The following is a 14,511-nucleotide window of genomic DNA, read 5'->3' on the forward strand; positions in this document are numbered from 1 at the left end:
GTTGAGTTGTTGATCCTGGTGCTGGAGTTGTTGTTGCTTTGATGACCGAGTTGAGCTTGTTTCAGACATGTTTGGTGTTTTTAGCAGCAGCAGAACGAGCCGACTCGTCACTCGACAGGAAGAAGCTTTCTGTTTTCTCACGGCTTGAAACTTCGTAGGGATCTGCAGGTAAAAGCTTTTGTGGTATTAAGACCAAAACTGGACTTTCAAATGTGGGGCTAACTGCAATAATAATGCTATCCAGTTGCATTATGGGAAATGTAGGAGGTAGTTTGACCCATAGGGACTAAAAGTCAGGATATCGCCACCTCTGCTGCACAGATTGTGTTTTTAGTCTCTCACAAGAACAACAACTTTATGGAAGAATAAATACTAAATACTAACCCCTTTTAAAGCCTCAATCAGTAAATAATATATATATATATATATATATATATATATATATATATATATATATATATATATATATATATATATATATATATATATATATATATATATATATATATATATATACAAACCCAGGGGAAGCCCCACCCACCAACACAATACAAAGCACAGGATTGGACGCTGCTGCCATTCCCAAACTGATTGACGGGTCTTTTTAACAGTAAAAGCAACAGCAACTAAACAGGCTGATATTTTTAATTATGATCAGCTGTTAAACACTAATAATCAGAGTGCATCATGGTAAAACTAAGGGTTTTGTTTGTCTGTAGAGGTTCGTATATTTATTATATTTATATATCAGCTCTGATACAAATCTGTGAGTTATGGTAACAAAATGAGATTATTGCTGTCGTCGAGTCCAGCAGGTCGGCCTCTGCAGTCTGTCCTGTAACCCGAGAACCAGTAAATCCACCTTTAAACGACAGTCTGGATCCCGTTTCTCCTCTCAGACCTCCATCCTCCTCTTACCCACAATCCCCTGGGGGTCAGCTCCTCATAATGAATGCAGCAGTGACATTTGCTGCACCGACCGCCTGCTGACTTCAGATCTGCTGCACGGAGCAGAAAGAACCTAATCTGAATAACAACAGGAACGCAGACTTTCATTTCCTGTCGGAAACAAACGCGTTGGTTTGTCTCTGTGACGCGTCGCCTCTGCAGTGAAGGTCACAAGAGCAGCTCACTGAGCATGTGCAGCTCTGACCTCACTCTGTCACACAGACTCCCGCTGAGGTTCCTTTATTGATCAGTTTATTGATTTATTCGTGCATGTTTCTGTAAACTGTGGTCACTGGACAGACGTTACGCAGCCACCATAGAAAAGAATATAACATTGAAACAGTTATTGGCCGAAAACATTAGCATTAATAAAGACAACATGTAACCTTGTCTGCTAAAATACCCGCGTAGGTTCAGCAAAGATGGTGGTTTTGGTTAAAGGACGGATTCACACGTTTTCAGGTCTGTTAAAACATCAGTCCGGTTCGCACACAAACACTGAATTATTATTATAATCTTGCTGTAATTATTCCCCCTGTTCATACTGGACATACACAGATGCTTTAATGCACTTTCAATGGAAGTGATGGCGATTTTTATGGCGCCAGATCATAACGGAAGTTATCTCACTGCTCGTTTCCTACAGAGCAGGTCTGGACCGAACTCTTTCTGATGTTATTTACTTCGGTCTGAAATACGCGGAGCTCCGAGCTGCTTAAACACAGCCATCGTAGGAAAACAAACGTAATATGTCGTCAGTTTACGTTGTCAAATTACAAATGTTTAAAAATGTGAACATTATGTTTCCTTCAACAACCAATATTGTTTTTCTGTAATATTATTGGGAACTAATTAAACACAGAAGAACACATTACACAGAACAAACACCTGAGGTTAAATACACACATTTATAATCAATAAGATGAAGAAGAAGGATGATTACAGACGGTCTGTCAGAAACATGAAGCGTTACGAGTGGAAAGTGTGACGTGTTATCAGGCTGATTCAGGATCAGATGAGTGCAGGCTGGAAACAGCCGCAGGAGAAACTTAGATAACATGTTATCTAACAGACTGGCTGTCACTGAGCTTCCTGTCGAGCCAAACGGAGGAGGAGGAGGAGGAGGAGGAGGAGGAGGAGGAGATGCTGACCATACAATTGTAACATCTCTGGCTTTGAACCTGCAGAATGGGAAGGACAGGAAACAGCTGTTGTTCCGAGGTGGTTAGCCATGGTGCTAACGCCGTAGCCACACCGGAGGAACAGCCTGAATTAGCTTCCTTTGTTTGTTGTTGTTCTGCTCGTTTCTCCGTACGGTTCAAACGGTGCACCACCCAGTGTCAGGCTGTATGAGTGTAAAGCTCCTCCTCCTCCTCTGTGCTCCTACAGGAGGTGCTGCAGAGCGTGAAGATGGCCAACGCCGTGGCTTCCTACGACCAGCTGGCCCACCAGGTGGAGGCGCTCCGCAAGGAGAACTCCCACCTGAGGAGGGAGCTGGAGGACAACTCCAACCACCTGTCCAAACTGGAGACCGAGACCTCCGGCATGAAGGTCAGTCTGGATACACCACCAACACCACCAACACACAGTTACACCACCAACACACAGTTACACCACCAACACCACCAACACACAGTTACACCACCAACACACAGTTACACCACTAACACCAACACACAGTTACACCACCAACACACAGTTACACCACCAACACCACCAACACCAACACACAGTTACACCACCAACACCAACACACAGTTACACCACCAACACACAGTTACACCACCAACACCACCAACACACAGTTACACCACCAACACCAACACACAGTTACACCACTAACACCAACACACAGTTACACCACCAACACACAGTTACACCACCAACACCAACACACAGTTACACCACTAACACCAACACACAGTTACACCACCAACACCAACACACAGTTACAACACCAACACACAGTTACACCACCAACACCACCAACACACAGTTACACCACCAACACACAGTTACACCACCAACACCAACACACAGTTACACCACCAACACACAGTTACACCACTAACACCAACACACAGTTACACCACCAACACACAGTTACACCACCAACACCACCAACACACAGTTACACCACCAACACCAACACACAGTTACACCACCAACACCACCAACACACAGTTACACCACCAACACCAACACACAGTTACACCACTAACACCAACACACAGTTACACCACCAACACACAGTTACACCACCAACACACAGTTACACCACCAACACCAACACACAGTTACACCACTAACACCAACACACAGTTACACCACTAACACCAACACACAGTTACACCACTAACACCAACACACAGTTACACCACCAACACACAGTTACACCACCAACACCAACACACAGTTACACCACCAACACACAGTTACACCACCAACACCAACACACAGTTACACCACCACCACCAACACACAGTTACACCACCAACACACAGTTACACCACCAACACCAACACACTGTTACACCACCAACACACAGTTACACCACCAACACCAACACACAGTTACACCACCAACACACAGTTACACCACCAACACACAGTTACACCACCAACACACAGTTACACCACCAACACCAACACACAGTTAAAGGACCAAACCGCTGCTTATTTTTTTACGTTTTGCATCTTATTTGCTTTATATTCCTGCTTTTTACACTTGTTTTTTTTGGAAAATGACATCAATTATCACAACTGTACACTGTAGAAAATGAGTTATTTAACTTTAGATAGATAGATAGATAGATAGATAGATAGATAGATAGATAGATAGATAGATAAGGTGGATGTCCTCTTTATGCTGGAATGAAGGCTCATCCAGATGCATTTGAACCAAATCATTCATTTCTTTGTTTTTCTGTGCATAAAAATAAATGCAAAACTGGGTAAAAACACAAATTTGTAAAACTATTCAACCCTTTTCAAAACCTATCGTATCACATTCTTTATAAAGAAACATTTGAACTCACTTTCTCTTCAAAATTGAAATTGAAAGTCTCAAATTTATAAGAAAATAATCAATGAACATACAGAGAGACAGAAACCTGTCAAATCAGGCTACGACCCGAATCCTGCTGGACACAAATCCCATCAGCTGCACGCACATAAACACACATGTACGTGTGCACGCATGTGACTACACACACACTCACACTCACGTGTCCAGATGCTGAGAGCAGCTGGATTATCAGACTGAGCTCAGCTGGTCTGATCAGAATCAGGACGTCCGACACAAACAGACGAGAGAGGCTCGTCGCGTTTCTGTCCGGGATGAAGTGAGATTTGATCTGCTGCTCGTGGATTTGACCCATTTTGTGGGATTATTTTCTTCTTCTATATTTTTCTGAAGCTTTTTGGAGTCTTTGACGTCGGTTGAATCAGTCTGTTCTGTGTGATGTTGGATCAGGTGAGCCGTGATCGTCGTTTTACTGCAACATTCGGAGAAAAGTCAGCAGCACTGAGGACGTTCAAATCTGGTATATGTAAATATTTTTCTGTTTCCAGCTGCACTGTGTCCATGGCAGTGAGAACGGAGACTAACACTGACCTCTAAGGACATGTCTTCAGTTTTTATTTCTGTGAATCTTTAGCTTTTTAATGTCCTGAGGTGGAGTTTACATTCTACAAATACAGACAAATGACACGTGGTGGGTTTTTTTAAGACTTATTCTGATGATTTTACAGTTGAAAACCTTTTAAATTTGACTGTTTTTATGCTGAACAGTGAAGTTGAATTCAAATAAAAACAAGTGATTTTCACAGTTTCTTCTTGACATTGTGGAGAATTCTCTGAAGGAACATTTACATCATCATGTAAGGAGATAAGGAGATAAAACGAACAGAATTATAACTGAACAGTTTAGTGAATCCTGGTCTTTGATCCCTGTTTGGAGACTGAGCGTTGGACAGGTCTTTGGTTGTAGAAAAGACCAGCGTGTTCCTTTTGGACGCTAAGTTTTTGCGTTGCATTATTTGTGCGAATTAGACAGCTGGAGCCTTTTTGTTGTCATTGTTTATTCGCCAGACAACTTTAGCTTTGGCTGTAGCTTATAACACACACACACACACACACCAACCCGTGTGTGTGTGTGTGTGTGTGTGGGTCGGTCCAGACTGAACTGAAACTCATGATAAACCCTGAAAACTCTCCGCTTTCCTCTTTTTGTCTGAATGATTATAAATCAGACTCCTAAAGCTTCTCGCGTCACGCTGCTGAGACTGACTTTGCGTCGAGCCACTTTCCGTTGGCCTTTTGCAGAAAGTTGCTGCACATCCTGTCTGAACACGCCTTTAGTCTGGGACCAGTTCACCTGGGACCAGTTCACCTTGGCAGACCACTTCCAGGAGCTCCCAACAACACAGCTCTGTGTTACGACAGCACACAAACGCCTCCGCTGCAGCTGGGTGGTGATTCTCACCTGTTTTCACACTGTAAACGGATTGGCTTTAATCGGGTTTTTAAAAAAACGAGCGTTGTTTTGGTTTCTGTACCAAACCTTCAGGAGGTTTTTCTGTCTGTGTGAATCTCTGCTTGTTCCTCCTCTGTTTGATGCAGGAGGTGTTGAAGCAGCTGCAGAGTAAACTGGAGCAGGAGGCGGGAACGCTGGCCTCGTCCGGGAGGAGCGACGTGCTGCACCAACTCAAAGGTCTGAATCTGTCTGACATTTAAATCCTCTCGTTCTCCGTCTGCAGTCACACGAGAAGACGCAGATCACTGTCATTCTGCTGTTTGAAGGCTGCGAGACAGTAGATTTGATTCTACTCCACTCTGCTGCCTCCCGTGGGACCAATCATCACTCACAGAGAAATGAATCGATTCAATGAGCTAACCTGATTGGCTGCCGCTGGTTATGACTCAATCCAATTAAACAGCTGATTACTGTCAATTAGTTTGTCTGGACTGGAATTCAATTTACTCCAGTTGAGATTAACAGAAGATGTGTTTGTAGAATTTAGTCCAATTCTGTTGGTCGGAAGAAGTAATGAGTAACAGATAGATGGAAGGAAGGAAGGAAGGAAAGGAAGAAGGAGTGAGAGAGGAAAGGAAGAAAGGAAGGAGTGAAAGGAAGAGAGGAAGAAGGAAGGAAGGAAGGAAGGAAGGAAAGGAAGAAGGAGTGAGAGAGGAAAGGAAGAGAGGAAGAAGGAAGGAAGGAAGGAAGGAAGGAAAGGAAGGAAGAAGGAAAGGAAAGAAGGAAGGAAAGGAAGGAGTGAAAGAGGAAAGGAAGGAAAGGAAGGAGTGAAAGAGGAAAGGAAGGAGTGAAAGGAAGGAGTGAAAGAGGAAAGGAAGAAGGAAGGAAAGGAAAGAGTGAAAGGAAGGAAAGGAAGGAGTGAAAGAGGAAAGGAAGGAAAGGAAAGAGTGAAAGGAAGGAAAGGAAGGAGTGAAAGGAAGGAAAGGAAGGAGTGAAAGAGGAAAGGAAGAAGGAAGGAAAGGAAGGAAAGGAAGGAGTGAAAGAGGAAAGGAAGGAGGAAAGGAAGGAAAGGAAGGAGTGAAAGGAAGGAGTGAAAGAGGAAAGGAAGGAAAGGAAGGAAAGGAAGGAGTGAAAGAGGAAAGGAAGAAGGAAGGAAAGGAAGGAATGAAAGGAAGAGAGGAAGAAGGAAGAAGGAAAGGAAAGGAAGGAGTGAAAGAGGAAAGGAAGGAATGAAAGGAAGAGAGGAAGACATACATACATATATAGAACGATGGATGAGTAACTTGTTTGATTAATTGACTGGTTATTGATCCTCTTCCTCCCTCAGAGCTCCACATGGACCTCACCAACTACTATGAACTCAAACACCAACCTCACAACCTGAGGCTGCTGACGGACAGTCTGGGAGGGGCGGGGCTAACAGGTGTTGGCGGAGGGGCGGAGCTAGACGACCGTCTGGCTCTGCCTCCTTCCTCCTGCTCCTCCTCCTCGGCGGCGGCGGGCAGAGCCAGGAGTCCGCTCAGAGCGTCGTCCCGTCTGAGTGCAGCGTCCGGGGGGGAGGCTGCCGCCGTCATGATGCCGCATCACTTCCTGGACGGAGCCCCGCCCAAAACAGCTGTGATCAGTGGGGCGGATGGACGACAGAGCGATCACCACCTGGAGGAGCTGTACAAGGAGAGGTCAGCTGATCTCCTGGAGATGATGTTGGTTCAGAGTCAGATGTAGATATTCATGGTCTCCGGAGGATGAACCCTAATAAGAATAATAATAATAATAATAATAATTAGAATCTTTAACGCAACTAAATAACTAATTGTGAAATTGAATCACTACTGAGTCCTTAAAGCTGACATCTAAACACCACCTCATTATTTTACTTTGAGAACCGTCTGTCACAGCTGATTCCCGTCTTTGAGACGTCCTGTAGGTGTAATTTCAGTTTTATAGAAAATGTAAGTGTCCAATATTAAAATACTATATTTCAGTTGGTCAAGCAAAGTGAAAGAGAATAAAGTCAAAATACATGAAAGGTGTTTTGTGATTTTCAAAAGGTGTGTGTGGGTGGGCGCGTTTTTGTTACCTATTGGGGACCTCTTCCGTTGTAAACATTGACGGGACCAGTAGTCCTCATGGGGACCATAGCCGGTCCTGATGAGGCAAAACGTCATTTCTGAGGTCCTGGTTCAGGTTAGAGTAAGGGTTTGGGTTAGGCTGTCCACAGTGAATGGAAGTCAATGCAATGTCCCAACAAGGACAGCTTCACAAACTTCGTCCTGTTGGTGGATAAAGCCCATATAACCTTTGTAGCTCTATTTGTCACTAAGCAGCAGCTTCGTCTTATTTGGCGTGAGGTTTGTTTGGGTGGCGTGAGAGCGTGAGGCGTAGCGACGTGCCGGTCACGAACGAGCCGGCTCCCGTCTGAGAGCTAACCCCCCCCCACCTCGGTCCACACGTTTCCTGGAAAAAAGAAATGCATGACGACGGATAAATTACACTCTTGAGCACAAACACTTTTTGTTTCATATTATATCATGCAAATTAAATTGAAATATACTGTATGTGTCTGTATGTGTAATTATATGTTATATACTATTTCATTAGTAGGATGTTATGTTTGTTACACAGCTAGTTATTCTCGTCCGTCTGCAGGAACCTCCTGCTGGGGGAGATCGACCGCGAGGAGAGGGAGCGCTGCTGGTACTTCAGCCAGCTGGAGGCGCTGTCACAGAGACTGGCTCAGCTGCCTCGCATCGACACGGTGACAACACACACACATACTTTCCACCGCTGCCCATAGTGCATCACTGTGTGTAACCAAGTACATTTACTCAAGTACTGAACTGAAGTACAATTATGAGGTACTTTACTTGAGTATTTCCATTTTCTGTCACTTTGTACTTTGACTCTGCTACATCTCAGAGGGAAATATTGTACTTTTCACTTCACTACATTTATCTGCAGATTCAGATTATTTATACAAAATATAATCAACAAATCAAGTATGATATATTATTACAGGTTAAGATAAAACGTTATTGATTATAATCCAATAATATAATATACATGACTTTATATTCTGCTGGGTAGTTTGTGAATTTCACTAAGGGATCGATAAAGTCTTTATCTATAATAATGCATCATCATTTATTTGTTGGTTTTATTGTGTGTGTTATTAATCAGAATCTGCAAAGTAACTAAAGTTATCAAATAAATGTAGCGGAGTAGAAATATAAAGTAGCAGAAAATAGAAACACTCAAGTACAAACACCTCGAACACCTTGAACTTAAGTGCGGTGCTTTTACTCTCCACCGCCTGCAGTGTGTGGGGGTGGCATCGCCGTTTGCGTCTGAGTTTCAGATGAAGAGCTGATTATCGTGACTCTGTGACCTCTGACCTCTGTGTGTTTGTGTTGTAGTTTTCTCTGCAGATGGATCTGATCCGGCAGCAGCTGGAGTTTGAAGCCCAGCAGGTTCAATCCGTGATGGAGGAACGCTTCGGCACCAGCGACGAGGTGGTTCAGAGGACACAGGTGAGGCCGAGGCTGCTGATTGGACAGTCATGACACGCCGTCAGCCACCGCAGATTATTCATAAAACCTCATTGTATTAAATACAGATTAAAAATCCAAGTAATATAGATTCATTTTTATCAAATTAGATTGCTGAATTGTTGTTGATGGGATACAACACAGACATCTGGTTGGTGGAAACAGAGCACATCTGGATGTGTCTGAACTGTGTGTGTGTTGCAGGTGCGTGTAGCTCGTCTGGAACAGCTGGAGAAAGAGCTGCAGGAGGCCCGAGGGAGTCAGGAGAGCCAGCTACAGGTCAGACATATACAATAACACACACATAACAGCAGACAGTAAATATCACTCAGACTGACTCTGTTGGCAGTTTTTTATTAAAGCAGCTTCATCAATGTTTCATTCTCAGCGTCAAAACATTTTCCAGACAGAACTGATCCTGTTGAGAATGCAGTCTTTTAGTTTCAGCTTCAGCTAACAGCAGGGACACACATTAGGACAGTTGAGTGGCTGATGGGACCAAGTTGGACCGGGTCTGTTCCGGTCTCGGTCAGTTGGCGTTGACAGTCGCAGATAAAGTCATTTAGTGATATGTAAAGAGTGTCTGATATTCGCAACTGACATGACGTCGCTTGTGTGTCGCCGAGAGAGACGTACCTGTAAGTAAACATCTTTACCTGAAGTTAGCTTCGTTTGACAAAGTTCCCTCTCTGGGCTCCAGGATCTCGCCAGACTCTCAGCTTTTTTCCTCCTTTTTTTTGGCCTTTTTAGCACAAATGTCGCTGCATATAAACAAGCTGCTGGTTGGCGTCCATGTTTGTTTTGGTACAAGTGTCAGTTGGCGTTCTTGTGGGATCTGGTGGTCGTCTACCTGCAGAGCTCCAGAGGTGACTGAGCAGAGGCTCAGTGTGTTGTCTGGTGGATTTACTCAGTCTTCAGGTTTTTGCTCCGTCCTGACTGTCAAACACTAAAACATCCTTATGTTGGTTTGTCTTTGTAGCTTTCAGCTCGTCTTCAGCTTTGTCCCAAACTTAAGACATAAACTAAAGCAGTGATCGTGACTCTTTTCGAGGCCAAGTCCCGTCATGTCCTAAAATAAGCCAACATATTTATAAATATAAAACAGTGTCCACAGTTAACTTTTAAAAATCTGAAGATTATCATTATAACATGATCACTGCAATCCCATGTAAGCTGAGCTCTGAGTGGACGGAGAGCCGGAGAGTCCAAACTCCCCCACCCCTCGCTCTCAGTGGGTCACTGCAGCAGTCGTTCCCAGTCTAACTCCACCTGAGACAGCGACACCGAGCCGTCATAGGCCCAGACCCAGAAACCCGGGAACACAGGCTCAGTGAAGGTGGAGGTGAAGGTGTGAAGGTGGACCATGGTGTCCTGAGAGACGCAGTAGAAGGACAGAGAGCCTGCACACCAGTCCAGGTAAACCCCGACTCTGTGGGTGAAGGGTTGGGGTGAGGAGGACCTGAACCTCTTGCCATTGTGGCACGGTGTGTAGATTCCCTCCGAACACTCCAGACTCCAGGACTGCTCGTTGTGTCCCAGCAGACAGCTCGCCGTGTCTCCGTCTCTGGGGATGCTGTTGTAGGTGATGCCGATGTCGGCGCCGCCGCTCCACACCACCTCCCAGTACACCGGGTCCAGCAGCCCCTCCCTGCACAGGACCTGAGGACAGCGTGCGAACCGGTCCGGGTGGTCCGAGGATCGATGGTCCGACCACACTCGAGTCGCCTTCCTGTTGCAGTCAGTCAGATGGAGCTCCGAGTTGGCAGTGTTGGGGTCAAAGGTCAAATAGCAGGCAACTGAGGGACGAAACAGGGAACAAGATTAGTCGATTCAGCAAATCATTTTGCTATTTGAAGATAGTTGAAGTCATTTCTCCAGTAAAAAGTCAAAATATTTTCTGGTTCCTGCTTTTTTTAGTTTAAAGATCTGTTGCTTTGGGGCGCCCTGGTGCCTTAAGGGGTTAAGGCGCCGACCTCGATCCTCATTTCTTGTCAGCTCTCTACTGTCAACTATTTAATAAAGGCATAAAATTCCTCAAAAAATAATATTAAAAATAAATTGAATCCCTTCAGGTTTTTAGACTGAACAGTTTGAAGAATCATGTTGAACATTTGTCATAATTTTTGAGATTTTTATAGACAAAATTTCTCAAAACATACTTGATTTATTAGGTCTAATCACTGACGAGTAACTAGAATAATTGGTAGTTGCAGCTCTAAACATGAGAAATCAATGTACCTGAGTCGCTGTTAATAAAAGCAATGAAGCATTGTATATTTTTACCCATGAATGCCTGAATAGTGGGAAATAAGATTTTGCAGCTTTGACTCCTAACAGTCCTGACTATGTTAGTAGTTATAACTCTATGCAGATGATACTGTAATGTTTATTATAGGCACAGGGGGACAGAATGCAGGAAAAATCTTTATATGTGAAGCAGAAAGATATAAAGTCTATGTGAGCTTACAGTTTTTCACCCACCACAAGTCTCCTCCTGGCTTCTCCCTGCAAGAGCAGAAATAACATCATACTGTTACACATGACACATAACATTTTAGATTTTACCCTCTCGTCCTGTGGTTTGACTCACCTCGTGTCGTCTTTGATTGGGTCTCTCATATTAAAGAGACTGATCCCAGCGGACAGGGACTCCCAGAGAAGAGTCTCTGATGGCTTCTCTTCGTTTATCCTCTGGTCTTCGGCTGACACCACGGAGGAGTCGTCACTCTGCTCTTCACTCTCACATCTCTGCTCGGCTGTAGAGTTAATATACATTATAATACATGTAACGCACTGTAAAAAAATCGGGCAAAGTTTTCAGATGGAGACACACGTCTGCTTAAACACAACCCAGCACTGTTACTAAATGTACATAATTTATTCCTACAATATCTGTACAGCATGTTTAAGGTTAAAGGTACCCCTTCACTCAGTGATTGGGCAGCAGATTGAAGAGACTTTCTGAAAATGTTATCTCCATATTTAAACGAACTCACGTCTCTTCTCTATGACGACTGGCTTTTCATTCCACCTTCAGCAGCTATCAACACTTCTGGCTTTCAGACTACAAACCAGTTCATTTGAAGTGTGCCCCTGCCTCAAACGTCAGCAGTTCCACAGGAATGTCGTGTGTGCAAGTTCAGACATATCTGTGATAGGTTTGTAATAAGACTGAACAGTGTGGACATTTATATATTTATACAGCAGAGATTACACCTCAAACGTTTGGAAAATGACTTTAGAAGAGAGCGCTGGTGAATATTATGGCTACGGACCAAGGTACGATGACCGAAGGATCCACTCTGCAGGTGTAGTTTTTTGAATGCTATAAAATTTGTTGTTGTTTAACTTTGTTAAAATCATGAAAGGCTCAAATTCTAATACTCAGTTATCTTCGAATATGGACAGTAAACTGCAGGAACACATTTCAGAAATGCTGAACGAGAGATTGCATTGAGTTACAGACGGGAACAGATCATCTTTTTTTTTTCTCACTTGTTTAATTTACTCAAAATTTGCTTACGAACCCAGATTTACATGATCACATTGTGCCTAATGCTGCGATGTGAAGTTGTTCTAAGCAGTGGGATTATATGGATTCAAAGATTTTGACTCAGCCAGTTTCTGAAATCTAACAGGTTTCTCCATAAATATTTAGTTTTACAATGAAAATGATCGAGCCTACCTGCCGGTGATGTAGGGATCATCTCCTCACTTTGCTGTGTTTCAGTTTTCTCCTCAGAGACACTTATATCACGTTCACTGTCCTCCACTTTATTCATCGTGGTTTTCATGTTGTTGATTTTCTCGCCGTCGACTGTCTCTTCGTCCTGCTCTGAGAGGTTTCCCCTAAAACAATCGTCCATTTGTTCCTCGTCCTTTTCTGAAGATGTCTTTTCGCCTCCCTGACTGTTCTCTGCTGTTTGACAAGTCTGTAAAAGTTTTTGGTCTCTTCTGAACAGACTCAAAGGGTTGAAGGCTTCGTCAGACCTTTCAGCTTTCGAGACTTTTACCTTCAAGGTGTTGGACGATTCTTCCTTCGCAGTGACGCCCTTGTTGTCGCTCTCCTTTGAAAGGCCAATCCTGAAGACGTTAGAAAGGTCGTCTTTGAAATGCTTGAAGTCCTCTTTCAGGACACTGAGCGCACTGCTGGCAGGTTTATTCTCTGCCTGGCTCGATGGACTGTCCTCACGCTCCGTCTTCGTGTCTTTGTCCCTGAACACTTTCAACACTTCTTCCTTAAACTGGCTGAAGTCCTCTTTGAGAAGACTCAGTGGGCTTATGCTCCTTTTATCGCTCTGACTTGTCTTAAGAAGGTCTTTCATACTCATGTTTTTGTCCTTTTGGTCTTCTGGGTCAAAGTCATTGGTCTCGTCGTCCTCTTGGAGACGTATTTTAGCCTCTTTCTGGTTATTTTCATGTGAAGGTTCCTCAACGAGACTCATTTTCTATCTAATTTCAGACTCTTTTGTTCTGTTTCAGCAGTTTTGTTGTTTATCTTTGTAAACTCGTGTTTACTTTATCTTTATCTTTAGTCCTTTTAGACGCAGTGACTCGTTTAATTGTTGGAGACTTCAGAGAGCACCTGTGTTATCAGGTAAATGTGGAATGAAGTATTCATTCACTCCAGCTGGAGCTGAAAAAACAACGTTTGATTAATGACTTTAATATTGTTCTAATATCTATAACTAACTATTTTCTCAGGTCTAACGTTAATGTTTGTCTCTACACCTCTCAGTTCATGTACAGGCTTCTGTCTCAGTCATTCACACTGATCAATCAGAGCGTCTCAGATACTTACAGCTGCTTCAGTCTCCATGTTTGTGTCTGATTCTTTCTTTGAAAACACAACAAAGTGACTAAAAAGCTAAAATCCAGACCTGTGTTCTCAGTCTGAAAGCTCAGTGTTGTGGCTGCAATCTCCGTCTCTCTCTGTGTTTCAAAGCAGTCAACTTTCATTCAGCTGAACATGTTTTCTGGTTCGACCAGTTTGTCTCCATATTTCACTGCTCGGCTGATGATTTGCTGATGTGTGCAGTAGTTCGGGTTGTTTCTCTGTTGGTGTTTCTGCTTTAAAGGAAGTTGAGGGAAAATCCTCCAGAGTCAGCTGCTCGTCACTTCTTTTAAAGGGTTAGTTAAGCTCAGTAGTGGAAGTACTCAGGTCTTTTACTTAAGTCAAAGTAGCAATACCACGCTGTAAAAACACGTAAAAGTCCTGCAGTCAAGATTTCACTTGAGTAAAAGTACAAAAGCATTAACAGCAAAATGTACTTGAAGTATTAAAGTAAAAGTACTTATATTAGTAAAGTTATATTATTATATATATCATATTATTGGAATATTATTACTGATGCTTTATAAGCAGCATTTAAATGTTACAGCTGGTGGAGGTGGAGCACATTTTAACTACTTTTAATGTATAAACTGTTGGATAGTTTAATCTATAACTCTGTATCATATTTTTCTATATTGATCATAAGTTTTGTTTGTAAAATCCTTAACCTGTAAAGTAACTAGAAACTATAGCTGTTAAATAAA

The 14,511-nt window shown here is 43.1% G+C and overlaps 2 protein-coding genes across 6 annotated transcripts in view; one reads left to right on the plus strand and one right to left on the minus strand.

Moving 5' to 3' along the window:
• Nucleotides 1-14,511, plus strand: part of apc2 (APC regulator of WNT signaling pathway 2) — a 53,595-nt gene that overhangs the window by 10,261 nt on the left and 28,823 nt on the right. For all 5 annotated transcript variants that reach the window (XM_044198931.1, XM_044198933.1, XM_044198935.1 and 2 more), the window contains exons 2-7: nucleotides 2,338-2,499; nucleotides 5,572-5,662; nucleotides 6,753-7,104; nucleotides 8,075-8,183; nucleotides 8,842-8,955; nucleotides 9,178-9,252. In XM_044198931.1, coding sequence (XP_044054866.1) covers nucleotides 2,338-2,499; nucleotides 5,572-5,662; nucleotides 6,753-7,104; nucleotides 8,075-8,183; nucleotides 8,842-8,955; nucleotides 9,178-9,252 — 903 coding nt within the window. The remainder of the gene's footprint in view (nucleotides 1-2,337; nucleotides 2,500-5,571; nucleotides 5,663-6,752; nucleotides 7,105-8,074; nucleotides 8,184-8,841; nucleotides 8,956-9,177; nucleotides 9,253-14,511) is intronic.
• Nucleotides 9,311-14,044, minus strand: LOC122877417 (stonustoxin subunit alpha-like). Its single transcript, XM_044198956.1, has 5 exons — nucleotides 13,775-14,044; nucleotides 12,659-13,609; nucleotides 11,564-11,729; nucleotides 11,441-11,478; nucleotides 9,311-10,769 (listed from the first exon to the last, which is right to left on the minus strand). The coding sequence occupies exons 2-5, from the start codon at nucleotides 13,416-13,418 to the stop codon at nucleotides 10,210-10,212; spliced, it is 1,524 nt and encodes a 507-aa protein (XP_044054891.1). The 5' UTR covers nucleotides 13,419-13,609; nucleotides 13,775-14,044; the 3' UTR covers nucleotides 9,311-10,209.

The sequence above is a fragment of the Siniperca chuatsi genome, linkage group LG6, assembly GCF_020085105.1.
Source record: "Siniperca chuatsi isolate FFG_IHB_CAS linkage group LG6, ASM2008510v1, whole genome shotgun sequence".
NCBI lineage: Eukaryota > Metazoa > Chordata > Actinopteri > Centrarchiformes > Sinipercidae > Siniperca > Siniperca chuatsi.